This window comes from Theropithecus gelada, chromosome 7a (genome assembly GCF_003255815.1).
Source record: "Theropithecus gelada isolate Dixy chromosome 7a, Tgel_1.0, whole genome shotgun sequence".
Lineage (NCBI taxonomy): Eukaryota > Metazoa > Chordata > Mammalia > Primates > Cercopithecidae > Theropithecus > Theropithecus gelada.
This window is the reverse complement of record NC_037674.1, coordinates 47413550-47437322: the sequence shown is the minus strand read 5'-3', so window position 1 is coordinate 47437322 and position 23773 is coordinate 47413550. Positions and strand designations below refer to the sequence as shown.

Here is a 23773-nt window from a genome sequence, read left to right as displayed (position 1 = left end):
AAAAAAAAAAAAAAAAAAAAAAAAAAAAAAAAAAAAAAAAAATAAAACAGGGATATCTTATATTCTTAGCATGATAAAAACATACCTGAACCCAAAATCCAACATCTTGCTTAATGGAAGAACACTGGAAGCATTCTGATTAAAATCAGAAAAGGCAAGGATATCCATTATCCCCACTGTCATTTGACATTGATCTGAAGGTACTAGCTAAAGCAATTAAGAAAAAAGAATTGGAGATATAAAATTTTAAAGAAGTAAAATTATTACTATTTCCATTATGATTATATACATGTGAAACTCAGGAAAATCAACTAAAGAACTTAAAGATGATAAGAGAATTCTGATGTCTGAGTACAATTAATAAATTTTACTTATACAAGCAACCACTTGGATGATATGATGGAAGAAAAATGCCCGTTTATATATTGTACACACACACTTTAAACATCAACATCAAATATCAAAGAATACACTTAACAAGAAATATAGAAGATTTGTACAAAGAAAGCCTTAAGGCCGGGCGCAGTGGCTCATGCCTGTAATTCCAGCACTTTGGGAGGCTAAGACGGGCGGATCACAAGGTCAGGAGATTGAGACCATCCTGGCTAACATGGTGAAACCCCGTTTCTACTAAAAAATACAAAAACGATCAGTCAGGCGTGGTGGCGGGCGCCTGTAGTCCCAGCTACTCGGGAGGCTGAGGCCGGAGAATAGCGTGAACTTGGGAGGCGGAGCTTGCAGTGAGCCAAGATTGCACCACTGCACTCCAGCCTGGGCAACGGAGCAAGACTCTGTCTCAAAAAAAAAAAAAAAAAAAGCCTTAAAACCTCAAATATTACAAAAGAAGACTTAAATACATTTGGAAAGAAAGGCTAAATTTTGTAATGGTGTCAGTTCCTCTAAAGTAGTCTATTCATATATTGTTTCAATACCCACTAGGAGGGAAAGAGGATATTTTCTTAGGCTCAACTTTCAGATTCATATGACTACCATGGGCTTCACTTGGCATCAGAATCACTTAGGATATGGGACTGGAAGTACAGCATGCTTGCAGAGAGCATAAGATCATGCTCGTGTGGGAGCCCTTGAAGCAGTCCACACAACCATCAATGAGTTATCTTTGGCCTCTAAGTCACAACTCAGGTGCAAGGAAAAAGGACTTCACATCCAATGGACGCAGAACTATTCTGCCTTGGAAGTTTTATGCCTATACAGGAATTAACCTCTTGTAAAATTCCATAGACATTGTTTCCAGCGTCCCACAAGGGGTATGTCCAGTTACAACTGACTCCACTTTCAGGGAATTCCAAATATATGGCTTCCTATGGGATATTTACAATTTATCTTTACTTCTTCTCCAGATGCAGTTTATCAATCAGATTAATTTTTGCCAGAGGTGATGTTGCTTAATAACATCATTTGCAGCCTGCCTTTATCAAGTTTCCAGGGGTCCTGAGCTAGAACATTGACCAAAGATCAGTTCTTACACAGACAAGGAAAGAGTTTTATAACTCTTTACTTACAAATGTGGTCTCAACAAAAATAGCAAAAGAATACTTTGGGGACCTTTACAAGTTGATGCTAAAATTCATAAGAAAATAAAGAAGCAGAATAACTGGGAAAATTGTAAAAGAGAAAAATAAAGGATTATAATGTGAGTGGCATTTCAAAGGTCTGGTATTCACTAAATGATGTGGGGAAAATGAATATCCATGTAGGGAAAACAAACAAACAAAAAGCTGAGTCAGGCCAGGCACAGTAGTTCATGCCTATAATCCCAGCACTTTGGAAGGCCAAGGCAGGAGGATTGCTTGAAGCCAGAAGTTTCAGATCAGCCTTGGCAACAATGCGAGATCTCATCTCTACAAAAAATTTAAAAAGCCGGGCATGGTGGCACATGCCTGTAGTCCCACATACTGGGGATACTGAGGTAGAAAGATCCCTTGAGCCCAGGAGTTGAAGGCTGCAGTGAGCTGTGATTGTGCCACTGTACTCTAACCTGAGCAAGAGTGAGACCCTGTATCTTTAAAAAAAAAAAAAAAAAAAAAAAAATTCACATCAAAGACTAAAACATAAAAGTAGCTCTGGCACTATCCTGGCAGAGGTCCTCACTGCCCTGCATCCTGTAGACACTCAAGTACCCTACCTCTCTACCTTAATACTGCCAAAATACCCAAGTAGTTTAACTCAGCTCAAAGGGCAATTGGGAAAGAGCTCAAGGGGAAATCAGAAAAGTTATCACCTAAACCTTTTCATGCAAAAGTTGAAACCAAGCCATAAAAGGTGGCTGAAGGGGATACATCTTTAGGGTGAAAAAAGTACAAATAGAAAGGGAAAACGGGAGCAAATGGAAAGAGATTAACCAGGAAACATTTATCTTCATAGAACAGAAACTGAAAACAAGCAAGAAAGAAGCTAAGTGTGATTAAAGATCTCTTATCAAGTCAGGGGTCCCAATATCTCACTGTACAATTCAGAAGAATTTTTAAATTATTTTATAAGTGTACCTTTTTAGAGCTCTGAAAACACAGCTTTTAAGAAGAGAACTCCACTTCCTCCCATTTGAAAGGAATGAATTAAGTGCTAGTTTATTTTTCTGTACAAACTGAGAATAATTAGCTCTCTATAAGCCTAATAATGTCTTAAACTGCTTCCTGATCTTGGCTGTCTGTCAAAAGTATATTATCTGTGATGTCTTTGGTAGTGGTAGTCCAGTCCAGATTTTTCTGATAATCCTGTTAATGTGCTGTAAAGGATTGGAAATCTGGGTATTGTGTATAATATTAAATTGTATTTAGTATGACTTGAGACCTCCTACTTATTAACAGTTGAAGATAATTGTATTTTGATATTCTCATTTTAGGAACAGTTTGCCTGCAACGTTTAAGCCAGGAAGTCACTGGAATAGTTACTGAGAAAAAGGATGACAATATGGCTTTATATTTTTTCCAGTACTTGCATTAAGAGTTGGGTACAAATTATTCATGTAGTCTGTGATCAGTCAAAACCAATACAATCCCTATTATGATAGAAAAATATAATCTTGGACAGGGCTTTGCTATTATATAAGACTATTAAAGAAAAAAGTTGAAAGGTTCAGCAACAAAAACCAAGTATTATTGTGTGACAAAAATGACCATAAAGAAAGTAAAAGGGAAGTGATGTACCATAAGAAAATATTTTCAATTCCCATTTCAAAGTCTAATTTTTCTTAATAAAGAGAAGCTCCTTATAAGTAAATAGACAGATTAGCTACCCAGTGAAAAATGAACAAAGGATACTATAAACCACTTCTCAGTGTTATCTACAGATACTTTTCAGGGAGGTCTACAATTATTTTTATGATACTGTCAAGAAAATATTTGCCTTTTTCACTCTGTGACACTTACACTGATGGGAGAAAAACAATTATGGAAAAAAACACTGCAAGAGAATATACAGTGAGCAGGGATCCAGAAGAAAAAATTCCAGTTTGAAAAAAGTAAATTCATGCTTATTATAGGAAATTGGGGAAGTGAAGGATATTATTCCAGTCAGGAAACTACTGTTAATAATTTAGTGTATTTGTAAATTTTGTATTACTCATTTTTAAAACCAATGGTATACAACCTTATGTACTGTTTTTAACACAGTATTAGTATTTTCCCATGTTTCTAAAAGCTCCATGTAATCAACTTTTTAAAAATTACTTTAGTCTTTGTAAGATAATTCTAGGCTGTAGGAGTTTCCATTTTTCTTTGTTTTGCTTAATGCTTCTTAAAATAGATCAGATCTGTTGAGCTTGTTTGATTTTCTTCAGCTATATTAAGTGATTTGCAGCTAACTCATGGTGAAATACTCCAGTGGCCAGCTAATGGTATGAACATTGAAAAAAGGCAGCTCTTTTATTGAATACTGGAATGTGGACACTAGGAATAAACTCAGATTTTCAAGCTTCTTGAGGCTTTTAAATCATATTATTTATTCATTTGGCTATAAATAGTCAACGTCAAATGGAACTGGATGATGTCCTGGAATTTATAGCATAAAGAATACTTTGTCATTTTTTGTTCAATTTGCAGACTGATCTTCTGTTTTGAGCTTGTTTTTCTTAACATGTTTTTTCCTTGTTGATTTTAGAACGAAAAGTGGAATAGCAATATTGTAATCCTCCTGATTTTGTCCCATTATGTGTTTTAGTTTTGGAGGAGTTAGCCTGAATGCCCTTAGAACTACCCTCCAGCCTTTACCTTATCACCTGCACTACATCATGGGTTTCTGTTTTTAAAACAGCACTTTTCCTTTCTTTCTTGCCAAAACCAACTCAGAAATTTGTCAAAGTGACATAATTTTCAATGGATATTCGTGTATTTCCATAAATAGCTAACTTTGAAAAGGAACTCTTAACTATCTTTTTTATTGCAAAATATAAAACATACTGAAAAACACAGAAACATAAATATTCAGTTTAATGAATTATTATAAATGAACATCCACATACCACCCCAGCTCAAGAAATAGGACGTTGCCAGCATCCCCAGAAACTCTCCTCTTTCCCTTTCTAGTCATAATCCTCTTTCTCCTCCAGAGGTAAGCAGTAACCTGATTTTTACATTAATGACTTCTTTTGTTTTATTTTTTGTTTGCTACTAAAATATGTGTCCCTGAGCACCATAGTTTCGCTTTACCTAATTTTGAGCTTTATATAAATGGCATCATATAAGATGTATTATTGGCCAGGCGCGGTGGCTCAAGGCTGTAATCCCAGCACTTTGGGAGGCCGAGACGGGCAGATCACGAGATTAGGAGATCGAGATCATCCTGGCTAACACGGTGAAACCCCGTCTCTACTAAAAAATACAAAAAACTAGCCGGGCGAGGTGGCGGACACCTGTAGTCCCAGCTACTCGGGAGGCTGAGGCAGGAGAATGGCGTAAACCTGGGAGGCGGAGCTTGCAGTGAGCTGAGATACGGCCACTGCACTCCAGCCTGGGTGACAGAGTGAGACTCTGTCTCAAAAAAAAAAAAAAAAGATATATTATTTTGTCTCTGATTCATTTCAGTCAACCTTATGTGTGTAAGACTTATTCATATTTTGTTTAGTTGTAGCTCATTTTCATAACTGTATAGTTTATCAGTGTATGCATATACCACAATTTAGTCTACTGTTGATGGATATTTGGGTTGTGTTTTGGGGAATTATGATTTTAAGAGACTCATACATGTATTTTTTGTTGGCGAAATATACAGGAGTGGATTGCAGGGTCACAGGATATATTTATCTTCAACTTTAGTAGATAATGCCAAACTGTCTTCCAAAATGGTTGTTAATATGTTAGCAGTGTGTAGGAATTCCCAGTTGCTCCACCTGCCCCCAGCACTTTTATTACCAGATTCCTTAATTTTAGCTATTCTGATGGGTGTGTTATTTTTAAAAATTATATTTTTTATTGTGACTCTAACATGTATAATGTGTATGTGTATATACATGTTGGCTATTTCTATATCCTCTTTTGTGAGGAGCCTGTTCAGAGCTCTTGCCTGTTTTTCTAATTGGGTTGTCTTTTTCTGATGTTCTGTAGGGATTCTTTATGAATTCCAGATACAAATCCTTTATTGTTACTTTTGTTGCAAATTTTCTTCCATTCTATGGTTTGCTTTTTTCCTTTCTTTTTTGATGAACAGAGGTTCTGGATTTTAATGTTGTTAATCAGTCTTTCCCTTTGGGATGAATACCTTTTAGGGTCATGTTTAAGAAAATTTTTCCTTTCCACAGTGCCCTGCAGTTCCCCTTTTGTTGTAAATTGGGAGCCTTTTTATGTGTGGGTCTGTTTCTAGGGGCTTTGTTTTGACTACCTTTGTACCAACACCACCACTATTTTATTTACCATAGCTTTCTAAAAATATCCGGTAGAATAAGTCATCCTACCTTCTTCATTGGTGTTTTGACTATTCTTGGCTGTTTATATTGCCATATAAATTATGGAATCAGCTTCAAAAAATTATCTTGGGATTTTTATTAGGATTGCATTGGATCTATAGATTGCCTTCTGGAGAATTGACATTTTTACGATACTGATTTTTCCCATCTGTGAACATGATATATCTCTTCATTCATGTAGCGCATTAGCTACTTTCAAAAGTGTTTTATAGTTTTCTGTGTTGAGATTTTACACATCTTTAGTTTGAATTACTGCTAGGTATTTAATATTTAAATGCAATCATAGGTATTATTTTAAAATTTTTATTTTCTGTTGTATAAAAATACAATTGATTTTGGTATTTTTCATCTTGTATTCAGTGACTTTGCTGAATTCACTTATTCTAATAAGTTTTCTGTGGATTTCTTTGGATTTTCTACCTGTACAGTCATACCATTCATGAATAATGATAGTTTCATTTGCTCTTTTATAATCCTTATACCTTTTCTTTCTTTTTCTTGTGTTAGAACCTGCAGTATAGTGTTGAATGGAAGTGGTAATAGTGATCATTACTGGCATGCTCCCAGCCCTAAAGGAAAAGCTTTCAACCTTTTACCACCAAGTGTGATGTTTGCTATAGAATTTTTGTAGGTACTTTGTGAGATTAAGTATGTGCCCTTCTGTTCCAGGTTTTCTAAGAGTTGTTATTGTGATAGAATGTTGAATTTTATGAAATGCCTTTACTGCATGTATTGAGGTTTTATCAGACTTTTTTATTGCATTGATTTGACACATTACACAGAGTCCATTTCTAATGTTAAACCATCATTATACTACTACAATAAATACAACTTTTCATATATTTAATATTTTTATATTACATTTTCTATATTACTTGATTCTGTTATAGTTAGGATATTGTTTAGGATTTTTGCATGTGTTTATGAGTAAAGTTAAGCCATAATAATCCTTTTTTGTTTTTGTTTTTGTTTGTTTGTTTTGAGACAGGCTCTCACTGTTATCACCCAGGCTACAGTGCACTGGCATGATCTTGGCTCACTGCAGCCTCAACCTCCTGGGCTCCTGCCTCAGTCTTCCATGTAGCTGAGGCTACAGGCACGTGCCACCACGCCTGGCTAATTTTTGTATTTTTTTGTAGAGAAGGGGTTTTGCCATGTTGCCAAGGCTGGTCTTGAACTCCTGAGCTCAAGCGATCCACCTGCCTCAGCCTCCCAAAGTTCTGGGATTGTGAGCATGTGCTACTGCACCTGGCAGTAATCCTTCTTTTTAATGTATTTGTTTTGTTTTGTTATCAAAGTTACGCCTGACTCTAAAGACAAGTTAGGGAATAATTTTTAATTCTGTGGAAGAATTTGTTATTTCTTCTTGTCTGCCACTGAAATCTAGGCCTAGAGTTTTTGTTTTTGGAAAGATTTTGATTCTGGATTCAATTTCTTTAATATTATTCACATTTCTAATTTCTTCATTGATGGTATTAATTAGATTTTTGTAGAAATTTCTCCACTTTGTCTAAAATTTTATACTTATTGACATCAAGTTGTTTTTAGTAGTCTCTTACCCTCTGGGTCTACAAGATTTGTAGTGACGTCCCGTTTTTCATTCCCACCTTTGGTTATTTGTGACTTCTCTCTTTCAGTCTTGCTAGAGTTTTAAAATTTTTATTCGCCTCTTCAAAGAGCTACATTTGACTTTGATTGTCTTCATTCTAATGTTTGTTTGCACTTTTCTTTATTGCTTTTGTTGCAGGAGGAATTTATTATGTTGTTCTTTATCTAGTTTCCTGAAATAGATTCTTACATCCTTAATTATGAATCTTTCCTTCTTTTCTAATGTATGTATTTAAGGCTATAACTTTAAAGTAGACAGAGCTTAGATGGGTTTTTATATTGTTTCATTCAAAATATTTTCTAATTTCCATTGTGATTTCCTCTTTGACCATGGTTTGTTTTAAAGTCTATTTCTTAATTTCTGAGTGTACAAGAATTTTTAATTTTCTCTTTGTAACTGCATTATTAGAAAACTTGTTTTAAATTACTTTAATGGTCAGATACATTATTTCAACCCTTGGAATTTTGTTGTTTTGCTATGTGTGCTTTAAAGTGAGTATTCTGTAGTTAGATACTGAAGTCTATATATGTCTGTTAGATTGCTTACATCAAGTTCAGTTTTACATCATTTCTGATTGCATGTGCACACTTGTTCTGTCAGTACTGATTATAGTCTATTTTTCTTTAAGTATTTCTGTCAATATTTTACTTTAAATTTTTTTGAAGCAATTTCTTAAGTACATACATATTTGGAAATGTTTTATCTTCATAATATGAACCTTTGTCATTGTGAGGTATACCTCTTTATCACAGGTAACACTTCGTAAAGTTTACTTTGTTTGTGGTTAACATAGCTGTACTAGCTTTATTTTGGTTAGTATTTGCATGGTATGTCTTTTTTTTCCCCCATTTCTTTACTCTCAGCCTTTCTGAATTCACGTCTTTTATAAACATCACATAATTAGGTTTTCTTTTTTTTAATACGGCCTGACAATCTTCAAATTTTAATAGGAGCATTTCATCTATTTACATTTAATATAATCACCAATATATTTGGGTTTAAAATCTGCTTTTTATGTGCTTTTTATTTGTCCTACCTATGTTCCTTTTTCTTTTCTTCCTTGCCTTTTTTGCTCTTTCTTGCATTTTTTGACTACTTTTTTATTCCATTTTTTTTGTTTGTTTGGAAGTTTTACACTTTTACTATTATTTTAGTATTAACCAAATGGTGAAAACAGATCTGTGATCTATCAGTGTCTGTTAACTAGTAGTTTTATCTTTTTCCTAGATAATACAGGTGCTTTAGTATGCCTTACTATGATATGATTTTGTTGCTCTTATTGTTGTGTATCTTAATTATCTGTATGTTTTAAATCCAACACATCGTTATTGTGTTTTATGCAGTCACTGTTTAGACATACTCACTTTTCATTGCCTTTCATTATTTCTCACACCTCTAACTTTTCTTCTTGAGACATTTTCAATCTTCCCTTCAATATTTCCTTTAGTGCAGGTCTGCTGGTGTCAGATTCTCCCCATAGTCTGTCTGAAATGTCTTTATTTCACCTTCATTCCTGAAAATTATTTTCTATATATAACAGTTAAGCTTGGCAGTTCCTTTTTCCTTTCATACCATGAAAATATTCCATTGTTTTCTGCATTCCATTATTTCTGTTGAGAAACAGACTTTGAATGTAATAGTTGTTCCTTTTTTGCAAGTAATTTGCTTTTTGTAACTGCTTTTAAGTCTTTCTTTTAAAAAACTTAGGCCTTTAGTTTTTAACAGTAGTTTGTCTAGGTATAGACTTCTTTTCATTTCTCTTTCTTAGGGGTTGTAGGCTTTCTTAAATTCCTAGGTTAATATCTTTAACTGCTTTTAAAAAATGCTCTGCCATGATCTCTTCAATATTTCTTCTGTAGGATCTCTCTTGTCCTGATATTTGCCCAGGCTGGAGTGCAGTGACGTAAACTTGGCTCACTGCAACCGCCTCTCGAGTTTAAGCAATAACCTTAACTCAGCATCCTGAGTACTGGGACTACAGGCGCATGCCACCATGCCGAGCTAGTTTTTGTATTTTCAGTGGAAATGGGGTTTCTTCACATTGGCTAGGCTGGTCTTGAACTCCTGACCTCAGGTGATCCGCCCGCCTCAGCCTCCCAAAGTGCTGGGATTACAGGTGTGAGCCACTGCGCCCAGCCATTCTTTTACTTTCTTTTGTGAATTTTTCCATTCTTTCGTTTCTTCCTGCTTGGTTCAGGATTTTTCTTTTGACCTAATTTCCAGTCCGCTACTTCAACTATGTCTTCCTATCTCCTTCAGCATGTTTATTTTAAATCCCATAGCCACCATATCTGGAGTCTTTTAGGGTTTCTGTTTTCTGTCATTTTTACTAGTTTTTGTTTACGTTGTCTTGTCTCCTTTTGTGCCTGTTACCTTTGATTATTTGTCAGAGTATTTGAAACATTATTTTTAAAATATTTTGAGGCCTAGGATAATGTTACTTTCCTCCACAGAATGTTTTCATTTTTTTCTGCCTGGTCCTAAAGTATTAGCAATCTGAGATTACTTTAATTCATTTTTAGGGATTAGAATTTTCTGGACCATCCAGATGACTTGAAGCTAGACTACAGTATCTGCGAGGACTTTTGTAATTTCAGTTTACTCTTAGTCTAAGAAACAAACCTTAGGGATCCCAGTGTCAGGCACGGAGGTTTTGCCAGGCAGCAACTCACACCGTTGAGTGGGTCTGGCTCCAACTTTTATTCTCTACCCCAAGATGATGGCAAACTTTTTCTGTAAAGGACTAGAGAATATATTTTAGGCTTTGTAGGCCAGTCTCCGTCTCAGCAATCTACTCTGCCATTGTTCTGAAAAAGCAGCAATAAACAATAAGTAAATTAATGAGGATGAACGTATTCCAGTGAAGCTGTATTTACAAAATATGTGCAAGGGTAGATTTGCCACACAGGCCATAGTTTGCCATCCTCTGCTGTAGCACGTCAAAAGCTCTGTTTAGAGTCACAGCCACCTCTGACATTTAGATTAGCGCTAAATGCTGGACTAGCCTCTCCTTAAATCTATCTGGTTAGCTCTTCAATGCCTTCAAGCATATGTTGAGTTTTTATGTTTCTTAGCAGGAGATTAACTTGGAAAGTTTAGTTTGCCACTACCAGAAGCTGAAGTCACATATAAAGTAACCAATGTTTGAAAAAGAAAAAAAAAAAGGGAGAAGCAGCAATGAGATTTTCACACTCTAATCTCAAGAATAGAAGTTTCTAAGAAAATATATCTCGCTAGCACCCTGTGTTATATAAATGACTACATTTTGTTTTTGTTTTTCAAAACTGAGTTTTAGAACATACTTCTATGGTCTTCCTAGAGAGATTGTACATTCCAAGGCTAAAGTTATAGAGCACTGTTATCCATCAGAACTTACTATGATGATAGGAAATGTATATGTATACCAGTCAGTGTAGGGGTCACGAGCTACTTGTGGCTATTGAGCACTTGAAATGTGGCTAGTGTGACTGCAGAACTGAAATGTTACTTCAATTTTAATTAATTAAAAAAATATCCAGATGTGGCTATTTTGTTTGGAATGGATGCAGCTTATATTAAAAGAAGAATCTCATCTCAGTACACAATGGTTTCTTACACTCCCACCTACCGAAGTATCCATTTTCCAGCACTCTTGCAAGAAATATTTTAACTTAAATGTATTGGATGAATGATGTCTCACTAAATATCCTAGGCCTTGCAGAATGTTTCCATTTGTTCTTACCATTCACCTGGTGTGATGGAAGTACATTTGTTATCCTAAAAGATCTGCATGAAACTGATGCAGTCACTCAATTTACTTTCTAATGTGAATTTTTCTCTGCAGGGAAAGGGGCGTATTCGTCGAGGAAACTATCCAGGTCCATCGTCTCCTGTTGTAGTTCGGTTGCCTTCTGTGTCTGATGTCTCAGAGGAGACCTTGACTAGTGAGGCAGCCATGGAGACTGACATCACAGAACAGCAGCAAGCAGCTATGCAGCAGGAGGAGAGAGTACTGACTGAGCAGATTGAGAACCTACAGAAGGAGAAGTGAGTATCCAGGAGGAAGGGGAGAGACAGTCATTGTCTGTTTTCATTTCCTTCCTTCTATCGTTTCTTTATTTTTTCTTATTTATTATCTCCTGTGTGTTAAACACTGTGTCAGGTGATACAGGAGATATTGAAATGACAAAGACATGTTGCCTGTACTCAGGTAACAGTGTGAAAGTTGTTCCCTCTGGGAAGCTAGTTCCATGAGCTGGAAAACCTGAGGCTGCTACAGTGATGGTCTGGAGAGGCTGACTGGGAGGAGGACACAGTATCCACAGGGCATGTCAGTCTTAGTCACGATTCATCTAGCAGTAACAGTGGGGAGCCAAGATGAGGCACTGGAGTCCTAACAGGTCAGAGACCAGCCTTCACAAACAGATTTATTTTGCAAAGAAGAGTAATAATTCTTAGGCTAAGCCAAAGTCCCTTTCAAGAATGGGCATCATCCACAAATCCATGAAGGAAGGTTATTAGCCAAAGATCCATATGGCCATGGGAACAGCAACTAGATGGTCATAGTAATGCTATAGCCCTAGAGAGTGCTAGGATACTGGATAGGGAAATTGGTTGCAATTTAGGGGAGAGACAAATAAGAAGCTCTTTTACCTCCATTCATCACTGTTGCAGGGATTGGGTGACATTATGCCTTGGGGATAATATGAACATGCCATGGTTCTCCCTAAAGGTGCTGTGTAATAGTTCTGGTCAACATTGATGACTCTTAGAAAGTCTTAATGGGATCTTTATTCCTGAGTTCCAGGATCACAGGTCTTGAGTTTGACTTATAAGGGGATATGAGACTGTTAAAGTACTTTTTTGGTCTCTCATGATTGATTCTGGAATATATATAGGCCAGCTAAAAAAGCAGCTGGGGCTCAGCTGTAAAAAACATGATAAGGCAAAGATGATGTACATTGACCAGGGGCTATTTGCTAGAAGAGTGACCTGAAAAGAAGACGCAATTCGGCTTTGATGCAGATGATGTTAGCGGTCTTGAAGGATTCATAGGAATTTTCAAGTAAGGGGAGAGTCCCTAGAAAAAGAAAGAAGAACGAGCACAGTCTCAGAATGCACATGACCTCAGACAATTGTAATACTGGTGATACTATTCTTGAAATGATTGTTCATGGATCTCAAGCTAGGTAAAGTGGAAGTAAAGGTAAGGGGCTCTGTTAGGGAAGAGACTTGATTAGAAGGTGAGTAAGAATTGGAAGGATAAGGAGGTTGTGAACAGGGCAGAATATTGGATTCACAGTTGGTGTATTCAGGTAATGACAAGCTCCAGCATCTGCCCATTGGAGAAAGTAGCTTAGCAAAAGTGGAGGAAAATATTGTTAGAAGTTGCAGACATGGCCGGGCGCGGTGGCTCAAGCCTGTAATCCCAGCACTTTGGGAGGCCGAGACGGGCGGATCACGAGGTCAGGAGATCGAGACCATCCTGGCTAACCCGGTGAAACCCTGTCTCTACTAAAAAAATACAAAAAAAAAACTAGCCGGGCGAGGTGGCGGGCGCCTGTAGTCCCAGCTACTCAGGAGGCTGAGGCAGGAGAATGGCATAAACCCGGGAGGCAGAGCTTGCAGTGAGCTGAGATCCGGCCACTGCACTCCAGCCTGGGCGACAGAGCGAGACTCCATCTCAAAAAAAAAAAAAAGAAGTTGCAGACATAAAAGAACTTCAGTGTTAGGATATTGAGATGAATTTTTACAAAGATATTAATTGAATAGATCAGGTGATGTCAAGCATTAGTGAGAAAGCAAGGTTAGGAGCTGAGTACCAAAGACATCACGGAATGTGGGGCATTACTGAGAGGTAGCTGGGTGACTGTGATGAAGAAGGAAGACTAGAGAATGCGATAACTAAAGATGGCATAAGCTTCAAAGGACAGAAAAGATCAATCAGTGTTTTTCTTCATCTAGAGGTCTCTGTGGTGAAGGTAGAGGATATAGTCCACAGCCAGTTAGTAAGCTTCATGGAAAATAGTTTAGGAGCTGGAAGGAATCTTAGAGGTTATCTAATTTAATCTCTTTGTTTTGTGGTAGGAAGCTGAGGTCCAGAGAGAGAAAGGTACTTTCCTGATGCATTATGGATATTATGAACAAGGTTAGAGCCCTGATCTCCTGATTATCAGTCCAGAGTTCACTTTACTGAAAGATCTCACCACGACAGCATCTTCACCCTACTCTTACCCCTATTATTGGTCCTAGATTGACTATGATTTTGTCCTTTAGTCCATATAGTTTTAGCATTCACCATATTTGGCATCACCACCTGGATGGGGACAGTAAAAATGGACTCTCTTTGCTTCTTAGATTCCTGACTTTCATGGAGGATCTTTTTTTCTGTTATCTTCCTTCCACTTCCTATCAAATATGCTAATGGTTTCTTGACTGTATCTTACAGGGAGGAGCTGACATTTGAGATGCTTGTACTGGAACCCCGTGCCTCTGATGATGAAACTCTTGAGTCTGAGGCCTCCATTGGGACTGCTGATAGCTCAGAAAATTTGAATATGGAGTCTGAATGTGCTATCTCTGAGAAATCAGGTAAGTGAACATGGTAGACCAAAGATGCCAGATTTGTTTTGCAAAGGAGGAATAAAGATTCCGAAACTAAGACAAAGTCTTTCAAGAATGCACTGACCATACATCAGCAGTAACAAAGTCCTGAGGAATTTTGTCCTTTTATCCATATAGTTTTAGCCTTCATCGTTTGGCATACAGGTCCTTATCACTATCTGGATGGGGATAAGAAATGTAATTGTCTTTGCTACTTAGATTCCTGACTTCCATGGAAGGTCTTTTTTTTCCTGTTGTCTTTGTAAAGCTTCCATATACATTGTTTATCAAACCAACTCTTCAGTGTGATTGAGTTTTGTTTGTTTGTTTTGTTTTGTTTTGTTTTGTTTGGTAATTTAATGTTTTATCCTGTACTTACCACAGAGAAAAGCCAATAATCACAATATATGTTGTCTTACTGACCCATGACCCATTTTCTGAGCGTGGCAGGAATTGTGCCCCACTGTGAGGTGGGACTATATACATATACAAAGGAGGTGTTTAACTGGGTGGCATGTCTCAGGGAGATGTAGAACTTATCTACATATCCTGGCAGTTTTTAATATGATAGTGACTGTTCTAGGCCTCCACTGGTGGCATAGTCAAACACCAGATTTCCTTGAGGATGATTCTGAACTGCTATATAGAGAAATGGATGGTGAGCTCTCTTTGACTATGACTGTGCCCATAGTAAGTCAGCCTGGAACCTCCAAATCTTATCCCACCCAATTTCATGTGTGAACAGTGACACCTATTCATTACATGATGATTTGCTTTAGAGGGCACTGTCATTTACATCTTTGGTCTCTTTTTTGCCTCAGAGAGAAGCTTAGCCCTTAGCTCCCTGAAGACAGCTGGCAAGTCTGAACCTTCCAGCAAGTTGCGAAAGCAGCTTAAAAAGCAGCAAGACTCTTTAGATGTAGTGGACTCTTCAGTCTCCTCTTTATGTCTGTCTAACACGGCATCGTCTCATGGGACCAGAAAACTATTTCAGATTTATTCCAAATCTCCATTCTATCGAGCTGCCTCAGCTAATGAGGCCCTGGGAATGGAAGGACCATTGGGCCAGACCAAATCCCTGGAAGACAGGCCTCAGTTCATCAGCAGAGGAACCTTCAACCCAGAAAAGGGCAAACAAAAATTAAAGAATGTGAAAAACTCACCTCAGAAAACCAAAGAGACCCCAGAGGGAACAGTCATGTCTGGCCACAGAAAAACTGTGGACCCAGACTGCACCTCCAACCAACAGCTAGCACTCTTTGGAAATAATGAATTTATGGTCTGAACCGGCAGATGTGTGTCCCTCCGTGGCTACAGAGTGGTAAACACATCTCACCTTTGGGGCTGCGTTTCATCACCTCGTCCACAATAGTCCATCCTAATTGTGGTCCTGCCTCTTTTCTAAGCATATGGCTAAGACTGTATGTGCTGAATTCCTGGGCCTCCTGCAGAAGCAGAAAGCCTGCTGGGGATGGTGCCAGCTGTGCCTTGGCTGCTGTATTTGAATTGAGATTTTACTAAACAAAGCCACCTAGGGCCTGGGGATTTGGGTCAGTTATAGTTGCCTCTCCCCCACCCTCTTTTCCCTTCCCAAAGGTGGGTGTCGAACTAGGGGGGATATTGCTGACCTGAGGGACCCTCTTATTTCTGACATTTGAAGAAAACGTATAAATCTTTCTTAACTATGAAAGCAAAAGCCTTTGGGTTTATTTTGGGATAGTTAGGAGCTGGGGTAGAATATAATTTTTTTCCAAAAACTTATAAACAAAAAGCCTAATCCCTCTATTTTAAGATTTCTGAAAAAACACTCCATGTTATATTCTGGGGAAAGCAAAAAAAGTGATTGTTTCTATTAAGCCATCAGAGCGTGTCTCAGATATCTTGTTATATGGTGAAGAAGAGAATACCTATTTTGTTTTTGATGATGTTTGATGTCATAATAATCAGTGCTGGTTTGACTCCTGTTTAGTTCCTGCCAAATACATTGCATGGGCTGAAGTGTCAGTAGCCATACTGTTCTCATATTTCCTGGTCCTAGGATCAGATTCTTATACTTTAATTTTTAGTTTCCCAGAGACATGGTGATCCCTAAACTTATGAAGGTTCCATCCTAAGCCATTCAGGCTTTTCTCTTTGTATAGATTAAACCGAAAACCACATATGAGCCTGTTCATCTGCTGGTGGATTCCCACCACAGACTCAAATAATGTGACCGTTTAGTTAGTTCTCCAAAAACATTCACATACAATATTGCATGAATAAGTGTTACAGAAAGCTGCCAAAAAATAAAAAGGTTTTTAATATGACCTATCTAACTTTTATCTTCCTTTTCTCAGACCATCAGTATTAAATAGATGGAAAAAAATCAAGGACTACTTGAAGCTATTTTTGTTAATATTCTGGTTACTGAAGTTTATTGTAAATATGTATGTATAGTAGGCATATTTCTTTTTAACCTTGTGCTTCCCTCCTTCCCATGGAATTTCTTCCCACAGATTAGGGGCCACTGGACAAGGGGATGAGAGCCATTCATCCCTGGGTTGAGGGAATAGTAAGACATCATTTTCACCACTGGGTGGTCTTCATACACATGAGTTATAATAACATTTTAAGTATCTTAGCATTTGTGGGAATAGAAATCTGTTTTTGCTATTTATAATATATGAAAAATGAAACATGATAGCCTTTCTCGAGATAAGTATGTGAAATGTTTATTTTTAAAGTTACTAAATGCATCTTGTCTTGCTACTACATGCACTGCTCTGAAAAAGAGCCTTTACCATCTATAACCTGTATTTTGGTTATTCTTCCTTTTCATACTTCTTTGAAGTTGTGGAAATATTAAGTCTTTTGTTAAGGCAGAGCCTCTCCTGTTACACAACACTGAACCTCATGCCACTGCCTCAGTGGTTATTGGCCAGCCCCAGAGGTTAGACTTGGAGCATAATTCTGAGTGGCAGCTAAAGGTAGCAGGAGTTTTACCTCTCCCTGCTTTGGGTTCAGAATTGAGCCAGAGAAAGGAAGCTTTTAAAATCTCCAGAATAATGATGGTTAATGAGCAAATGTTATGCTTTATATCCCACAGACATCTGCCACCTTGTTTGTCTTGTCCTGAGGAGTAATAAATGTTAAGCTTTTAAAAATCTGAATTTCAGAGAATCTCCTAGAGGACAGAGGAAAACCCCTCAGCATGGTGTGTCATAGTGGGATTGCTGGTTCCTTCGCCCCATGCCAGGTTGCACAGTCTGTGTTTCAGTGTTCTTGGGGGAGTAGTGTGCTGCTGGGCATTAATTGTTACTCTGCACTTACTCCAGAATGTTGGTTAAATCCTGTATTTTAAAAAAAAAGAGATTGCCCTTATCAGATAATTTCCTGTGGCCCAGAGGAATGGCCAGGAGAAGACATGTTGGCACATGTTCTTCCTTCTAAATCTTTGTGGGATTTTTTTGGTAAAATAAGTTTTTTGGCAGTTAAAAAATGACTGATGTAGGTCACTTTATAGGAACTAGCTGATGGATGTTAAGAGACTTTATAATTTTTCTCAGGGACCTGAAACTCCAATTTGGGTAAAATTCAATTTAAAAAAAAAAAAAAGAAAGAAAAAACTTGTTTTTTTCAGTTGCTAGATTTATGTGGATTTCTAGTCATTTAATCTGCCAGGATTGGGGTGGGTGGGTGAGGAGGAGAGATCCACCAAATTGTAAGAGTGGAGAGCAGTGTGGGGCCCTCCCTTTGAGGGAAAGCCGTTGTTTACATAGGGTAATAGGCCTTGTTGGCCTGATCAAGAGATGAAGCCATAACTCCCAAAAACCTTCAGAACCAAATGCTGTGTCTGCATCCATCTGTTCTCACTGGCCCTCTGCATGGTAAAGTTATGTCACCACAAAGTGATGCCGCGTTATAGTCACTTATGAAACTTAGCCCTTCATATGCATCACACTTGTGGTTCCGTAGTGCTTCTCCTTTGCTTGTTTGCTTTGATCTGCATGGCAGCAGTGGGGCAGCTCCACATTTGGAGCCCATACTCCAAAATGCAGAGCACTCTACTTCTAGCACACATTCCCAGTCCCAAACAAAACCTGAATTTTCAACTCTGCCCATTAAAGTGAATGTATCCCTGTAATTTAGTATGTACTTATTATGGAAAATGTAACAAAAGCAGAGAAGTGTGATTTCATTCTGTATCACAAATTGAAGCAAATTAACAGCAAATCCAGCAGGATTCAGGGAGGCTTAGTTTACAACGTATTTTGTACCTCCTGCCATTTAAATTATTTTGCCACTCTGGGCTTCTGAAAACACAAAGGGAGATACAGCCCTCCAACTATGAGCCTTGCAGAGAGAGACAAAAGGGCCAGAGGTCCTGGGATGGAATACTAGAGCCCCCATCTTCTCTTGCTTTGGAAACCTGCCAGAGCACTTATCCTGCTGGAAGATTAATGCAGACTCCGTTCTGTGTTTCATAACGGTAGAGTTGTTTTCACCATCAAAAACAGAGGGTCACAAAAACAGAGGGTCAGAAGTGTGCTGAAAAGATGTGGTCCAGCAGGGTTCTATAGTCCCACCTCAGTGCCTGTGGTCTGTGTTTTTAACTGTTAACAAGCACTTTGGTAAACTAGAAAGAAGAAAGGATTCTCAGGATGTGTTCAAAGCTAAGAGAGTTTTCATTTTAAAAAGAAACATACTCTATGGCTTTCCTCATCCTCCTCTCTTTTTTCTTCTTGGTGGGAAGCTGGATGCGGGACATGCATCATTCTGTATGGACAAATGCGTTACATCCACCCATACTCTTGTGACAGCTCCCCAGCACTGTCCCCCAATACCATGCTGGACTTGGTAGTAAAACTCCGTGGTATCTGTGGGAGTCCTCTTTTTCTGTGCCCTAGACTACTTTTAACAAACACTTTTCTCTGGAATGACTCCCACATTTAATTGGGTATTGAAAGGGTAACAGCAAAATGATGATTGTGGAGATGGATCTGTTAGGTCTCATATTGGTCCCCTGGTTGAAACTTTTTTCAAAAAAGCCCCCACAATGGGCCTGTCACCTTGCTAGTCATCCATTCTTAATGCCTATTTATCAGCCCTCTGAGGTCATATAAAAGTTGCACCTTTTGAACCACAAGTATTTGTATTTACTATGGGAAAGGTGTGGACTACAGATTAGTATTATATTTAATGGATTTTAAGTAATTTATAAGTATGCTGAGTGTAAATTTTTAAAGAACTGTATTATAAAAGGACATATCCTGTGAAATGTAACATTTTACTGTTTAATAGAATAATTCTATAAGAAGAATGACTTGTCTCACCCACGGAACTGATTACATTCCGGATGCAATCAACAGGCACTTTGTAATTTCCTTTTTGTTTTTTTTCTTTGCGGGGGGTTGAGGGGTAACAAGACATCATCTGTATAAAGTGCAGTTTGTGTCACTCAAAATATGCACTGTATGGCTACACAAAAGCAGCTTGATGAACAAATCACCCTAAGGCTCATTAAAGAACAAAGCTTCCAGAAGCAGCAATATGTGTGGTTTGTTTTCCAACCATCCTGGCTCCCACTCCAACTATTCCAACCCAACTCCAAGAAACAGCAGTGACTTCTTAGTTACACTGATGTGTTTTCAGGAAAGGACTCAACCCACAGTTGACAAAACACAGAGGTGGTAGTCACTGGAACTCAACTGAATTCAAGTAAAGGTGTGATTCAAGGTGTTTTTTCTGTAGTGGATGCAGGCTGCTGGCTGTCAAGACTTCGTTTAATCGGTTTAAGGCTAGAAGGGCAGGAAAAGCAGTAAATCTGCATTTAGGATCCTCCCCTAAACTGGCCACTTGAAGAAGTGGCAAGGTTGCTAATACAGGGCTCAAGGATTCTCACTGAAAAGCAAAGCAACACATTGCAATAGAAACAGAAATTTTAACTCAGTTTGTCATTTTTGTTCTGCCACCAACTTTTACTGCATGACTGGGAAAGGCATTTGCTCTCTCTGAATGTTAGTTTTCTTATCTGGAGGTCAGTTCTGTTTCCCAAACTCCCACATTTGGAGAACTCCTACTGACCCACAGGTTTTAATGTAAAAGGCAGTTGTCCTGGGAAGTTTGCTCTGACCCCGTGAATTGGGTTAGAGGTCTGTGTTCTCAACAGCTGTCAGTATTCATGGTGTCAAACACTTGCCTGTCTTGCTGACTCTTAGATCCCAGCACCTAACAAAAGGTGCTGGGCAGATATTGGATGAGAGGATTGATTAGGATCAGTGGTTCCAAAATGCCAAATCAGTTCTAAGGTTACATGGGGAAAAAAACATGTTGTGATTTTTTTTCCCTAATGCCAAATGTATTCAATTTTTAAAATTCTGGGGTCATCCTTCTCACTTGTTTTTACATTAAATTTACATTTACATTTTTGCATTAAATTTACATTGAAATATGAATAGTGAGTGTTGTTTAAAATTCCCTTAGTTGCCCATAATAAAACCTGCAAATACCATTTTTATTTATTTTTATTTTTTTGAGGTGGAGTCTCACTCTGTCACCCAGGCTGGAATGCAGTGGCACAATCTTGGCTCACCGCAACTCCCACCTCCCAGGTTCAAGTGATTCTCCTGCCTCAGCCTCCCAAGTAGCTGTGACTACAGGTGCCTGCCACCATGCCTGGCTAATTTTTGTATTTTTAGTAGAGACGGGGTTTCACCATGTTGGCCAGGCTAGTCTCGGACTCCCGACCTCAGGTGATCTGCCTGCCTTGGCCTCCGAAAGTGCTGGGATTGCAGGTGTGAGCCACCACGCCCAGGCGAAATACCATTCTTAAAACTTGCCCCTGAGATTACGGAGTCAACAACTATTGTGATGACAAAGACCTGAGAACAGAAAGGTACATAAGGAGAGGCAAGTTATACAGTGACCAGAGCTTTGGTTTGTTTTTTAAAATTGCTTTTGCCCCTAGAATCGGTGGCAGTACGATGTGTTAGAGCCAGAGATAGAACTGTGAAAGTAGATAAGGTGCATGTAATATCTGATTGTTGAATCTTGTAGGTATGTCAGACTCACAGTCAAGGAGTGTATCGCCCACAGGCATTGTCCTAGGTGCTTAGGGCACATTAGTGAACAAAGATCTCTGCCCTGTGGAGTCTGCATTCTAGTGGGGAACACCAGTGATGTCCACCAGATGGAGACTAGTCATCCGCAATACCTGGGTTGACTATCGGGTTGCACTTCTTGGCATCTTTAAGTCTTTCCCTGCCCTTCCTACCTTGAAATATCCCCTTGTGGGTAGAGAAGTGTCTTGTGAATCTAAAAACTAGCTTCGTTTGAAAAGGCCCAGATAGTCCCACAGGGACTACCTCTGTGGTGCTTCATAGCCAAAGACATTGGCATTAAGGGAAGAAAAAAAAAAAAGCTTTTGAATTTTCTCTTCTCCTAATAAGGAGCCTAAATGCAATGAAAAAGCCATTACTCATCAGAATTTCAGTAGAGCCAATCTGCAACAAAAAGTTGAATAATGGCTGTCATCCTAGGTGGTTTACAGACAGGAATTTGTATTCCTGTCTGTAAGACATGCTGAAAGCTGCACCAGATTAGGAAAACAGACGCCACTTTGTATTCCAGGTGAGATGGACTTAGTACAGAAATTAGGATCTGACAAAGGTCAAAGATACTCCCACAGGTCAAGAAAGCCAATACAAATCTCAGCTAAAAGTCCCAGAGTTCTCAAGAGCTTGCCTGGAAGCTAGTGCAATTCTAGCCAGGAGGCTGCTGTGAAATCTATTTTCCCACGACGTGGCTGCAGTGTCTCCAAAGAAAAATGGCTTCTCTTTTTCCTAATGCCAAATTTAATCAGTTTGGCATTAGGGGGAAAAAAATGTCCTGTGAGTGCCTTTCATTAGCAAGTCCTAGGAGAAAGGGTTTCTGGGACATGTAGTTCTTTCCTGGCATCTCTGCAATGAAGAAAAGCCCTTAGAAGTGGGGAAGGGGGTGGTATAGATGCCAGATTGACAGCAGACAATCCAGCTTATGTACTTCCTCTAATTCTCCAAGACTTCTTCTTGGAGAGCCCTCAAATCTCCTTCCCAATGTAGATGTGCTGTGCTCACACATCCCAGATGCTAGCCTGTGAACTTCAGCAGGCTACCTTTGCAGTCTTACCATGTCCCCCAAAGCCAAACTGTAAGATAAATATGCAGGACTGGTCATGTCATATTTCAACCATGTGTCTTACTAAGGTGGCTTTGCTCAGGCCTTAGCTCATATGGATAAAACCTTTGATAGGGAATTGGACTGTATAATGGCATTATAGACATTAGATGACTGGATTAACTGAGGCCACTCTGATACTTTCAAAAGTTGGAGAGAATCTGAAGTAGTCTGGGGGCTGAAGTAAGAAGCGCTTCAGCTGGGTAGCATTTCCCATACTCTTTCCTTTCTGGCAACAGCCCTAGCTGTTCTCAGTTCCTGAGTAGATAGGGCATTTCTGTCAGCTAAGGGAGTTCAAACACAAGCCAAAGGACAGGGAACCCCTAGGATTGCTCACACTTCTCACATGACCCTTTCTGTCTTGATTTCAAGCGCTTATCCTTTGAAGGCAGAAAATGCGACAGAATTGTTCAGTCTTTCATTCCAAAAGTGAAGGGGGAGTGGGAAAGAGGCAGTGCCAGACTTAAGCAGCATTAGGTAGAGTCACACCAAGGTTTGAGTCCTCTCTCAACAGTTTTTTCATTTATAAATGGAGAAAATTAGCCCTTCCCTCAGAGTTAATCTGAGGATTAAATGGCAATTTTAAAAGTGCCCAGCTCACTGCCTGCTATTAATGTATGCATTGCCTGATCTATGTTAATGTGTTAAAATATTATTTTCACAGTCATCTGGGTCTGTCTTCAAAAAGGATTAAGTTTGGCCAGGGTGCAGTGGCTCACACGTGTAATCCCAACACTTTGGGAGGCCAAGGTGGGTGGATCACCTGAGGTCGGGAGCTCTAGACCAGCCTGGCCAACATGGAGAAACCCCGTCTCTACTGAAAATACAAAATTAGCTGGGTATGGTGGTGCATACCTGCAATCCCAGCTACTCAGGAGGCTGAGGCAGGAGAATCACTTATACCTGGGAGGCGGAGGTTGTGGTGAGTCAAAATTGCACCATTGCACTCCAGCCTGTGCAACAAGAGCAAAACTCCGTCTCAAAAAAAAAAAAAAAAAAAGAGAAAAAGAAAATGATGAGGGTTGTCTGAGCTGTATCTTTCCATAAGGACCTAAGAAGTGATGAAGAGTCCCTTTCACAAAAAGTACCTGTAGCTGCCTTATGTTGAGTTGCAGGGTGTTGACCTTTACTTAGGAAGGAGATGAGGGAGATAGGAGATAAAGGTTGAGACATGCTGCGGGTGATGGGATGCCATCTGGAGAGAAGCTGGGTGGTTGAATTCTATGGGAGATCCACTGGGCTTGAATTCATTGCACCTGGTCTCTGACTTGGAGTGGAACCCAGAGGGAACTCAAAGACCTTGCACTCATTCCTTCAGTGTCCTCAAAGGGAGAGCCTTGACAACACTCATTTTTCTGTTTTATTTTATTTTTTTTAACTTTTTAATTGAGGTCTAACAAAATACAGTAAAGTGCACAGCTCAATGAATTTTTACCTATGAATACATTTGTGAAACAACTGCCCAGATC

At 38.8% G+C, this 23773-nt stretch overlaps 1 protein-coding gene across 3 annotated transcripts in view; it reads left to right on the top strand.

Moving 5' to 3' along the window:
- The window catches only part of MYO9A (myosin IXA), a 307652-nt gene extending 288017 nt beyond the window's left edge, over positions 1-19635 (top strand). For 2 of the 3 annotated variants that reach the window (XM_025390154.1, XM_025390153.1), the window contains 3 exons: positions 11353-11555; positions 13957-14099; positions 14933-19635. In XM_025390154.1, the coding sequence (XP_025245939.1) occupies positions 11353-11555; positions 13957-14099; positions 14933-15396 (810 nt within the window). In that variant the 3' untranslated portion in view covers positions 15397-19635. The remainder of the gene's footprint in view (positions 1-11352; positions 11556-13956; positions 14100-14932) is intronic. The other variant, XM_025390156.1, reaches the window with a different exon arrangement.
- The last annotated feature ends 4138 nt before the right edge of the window (positions 19636-23773 follow it).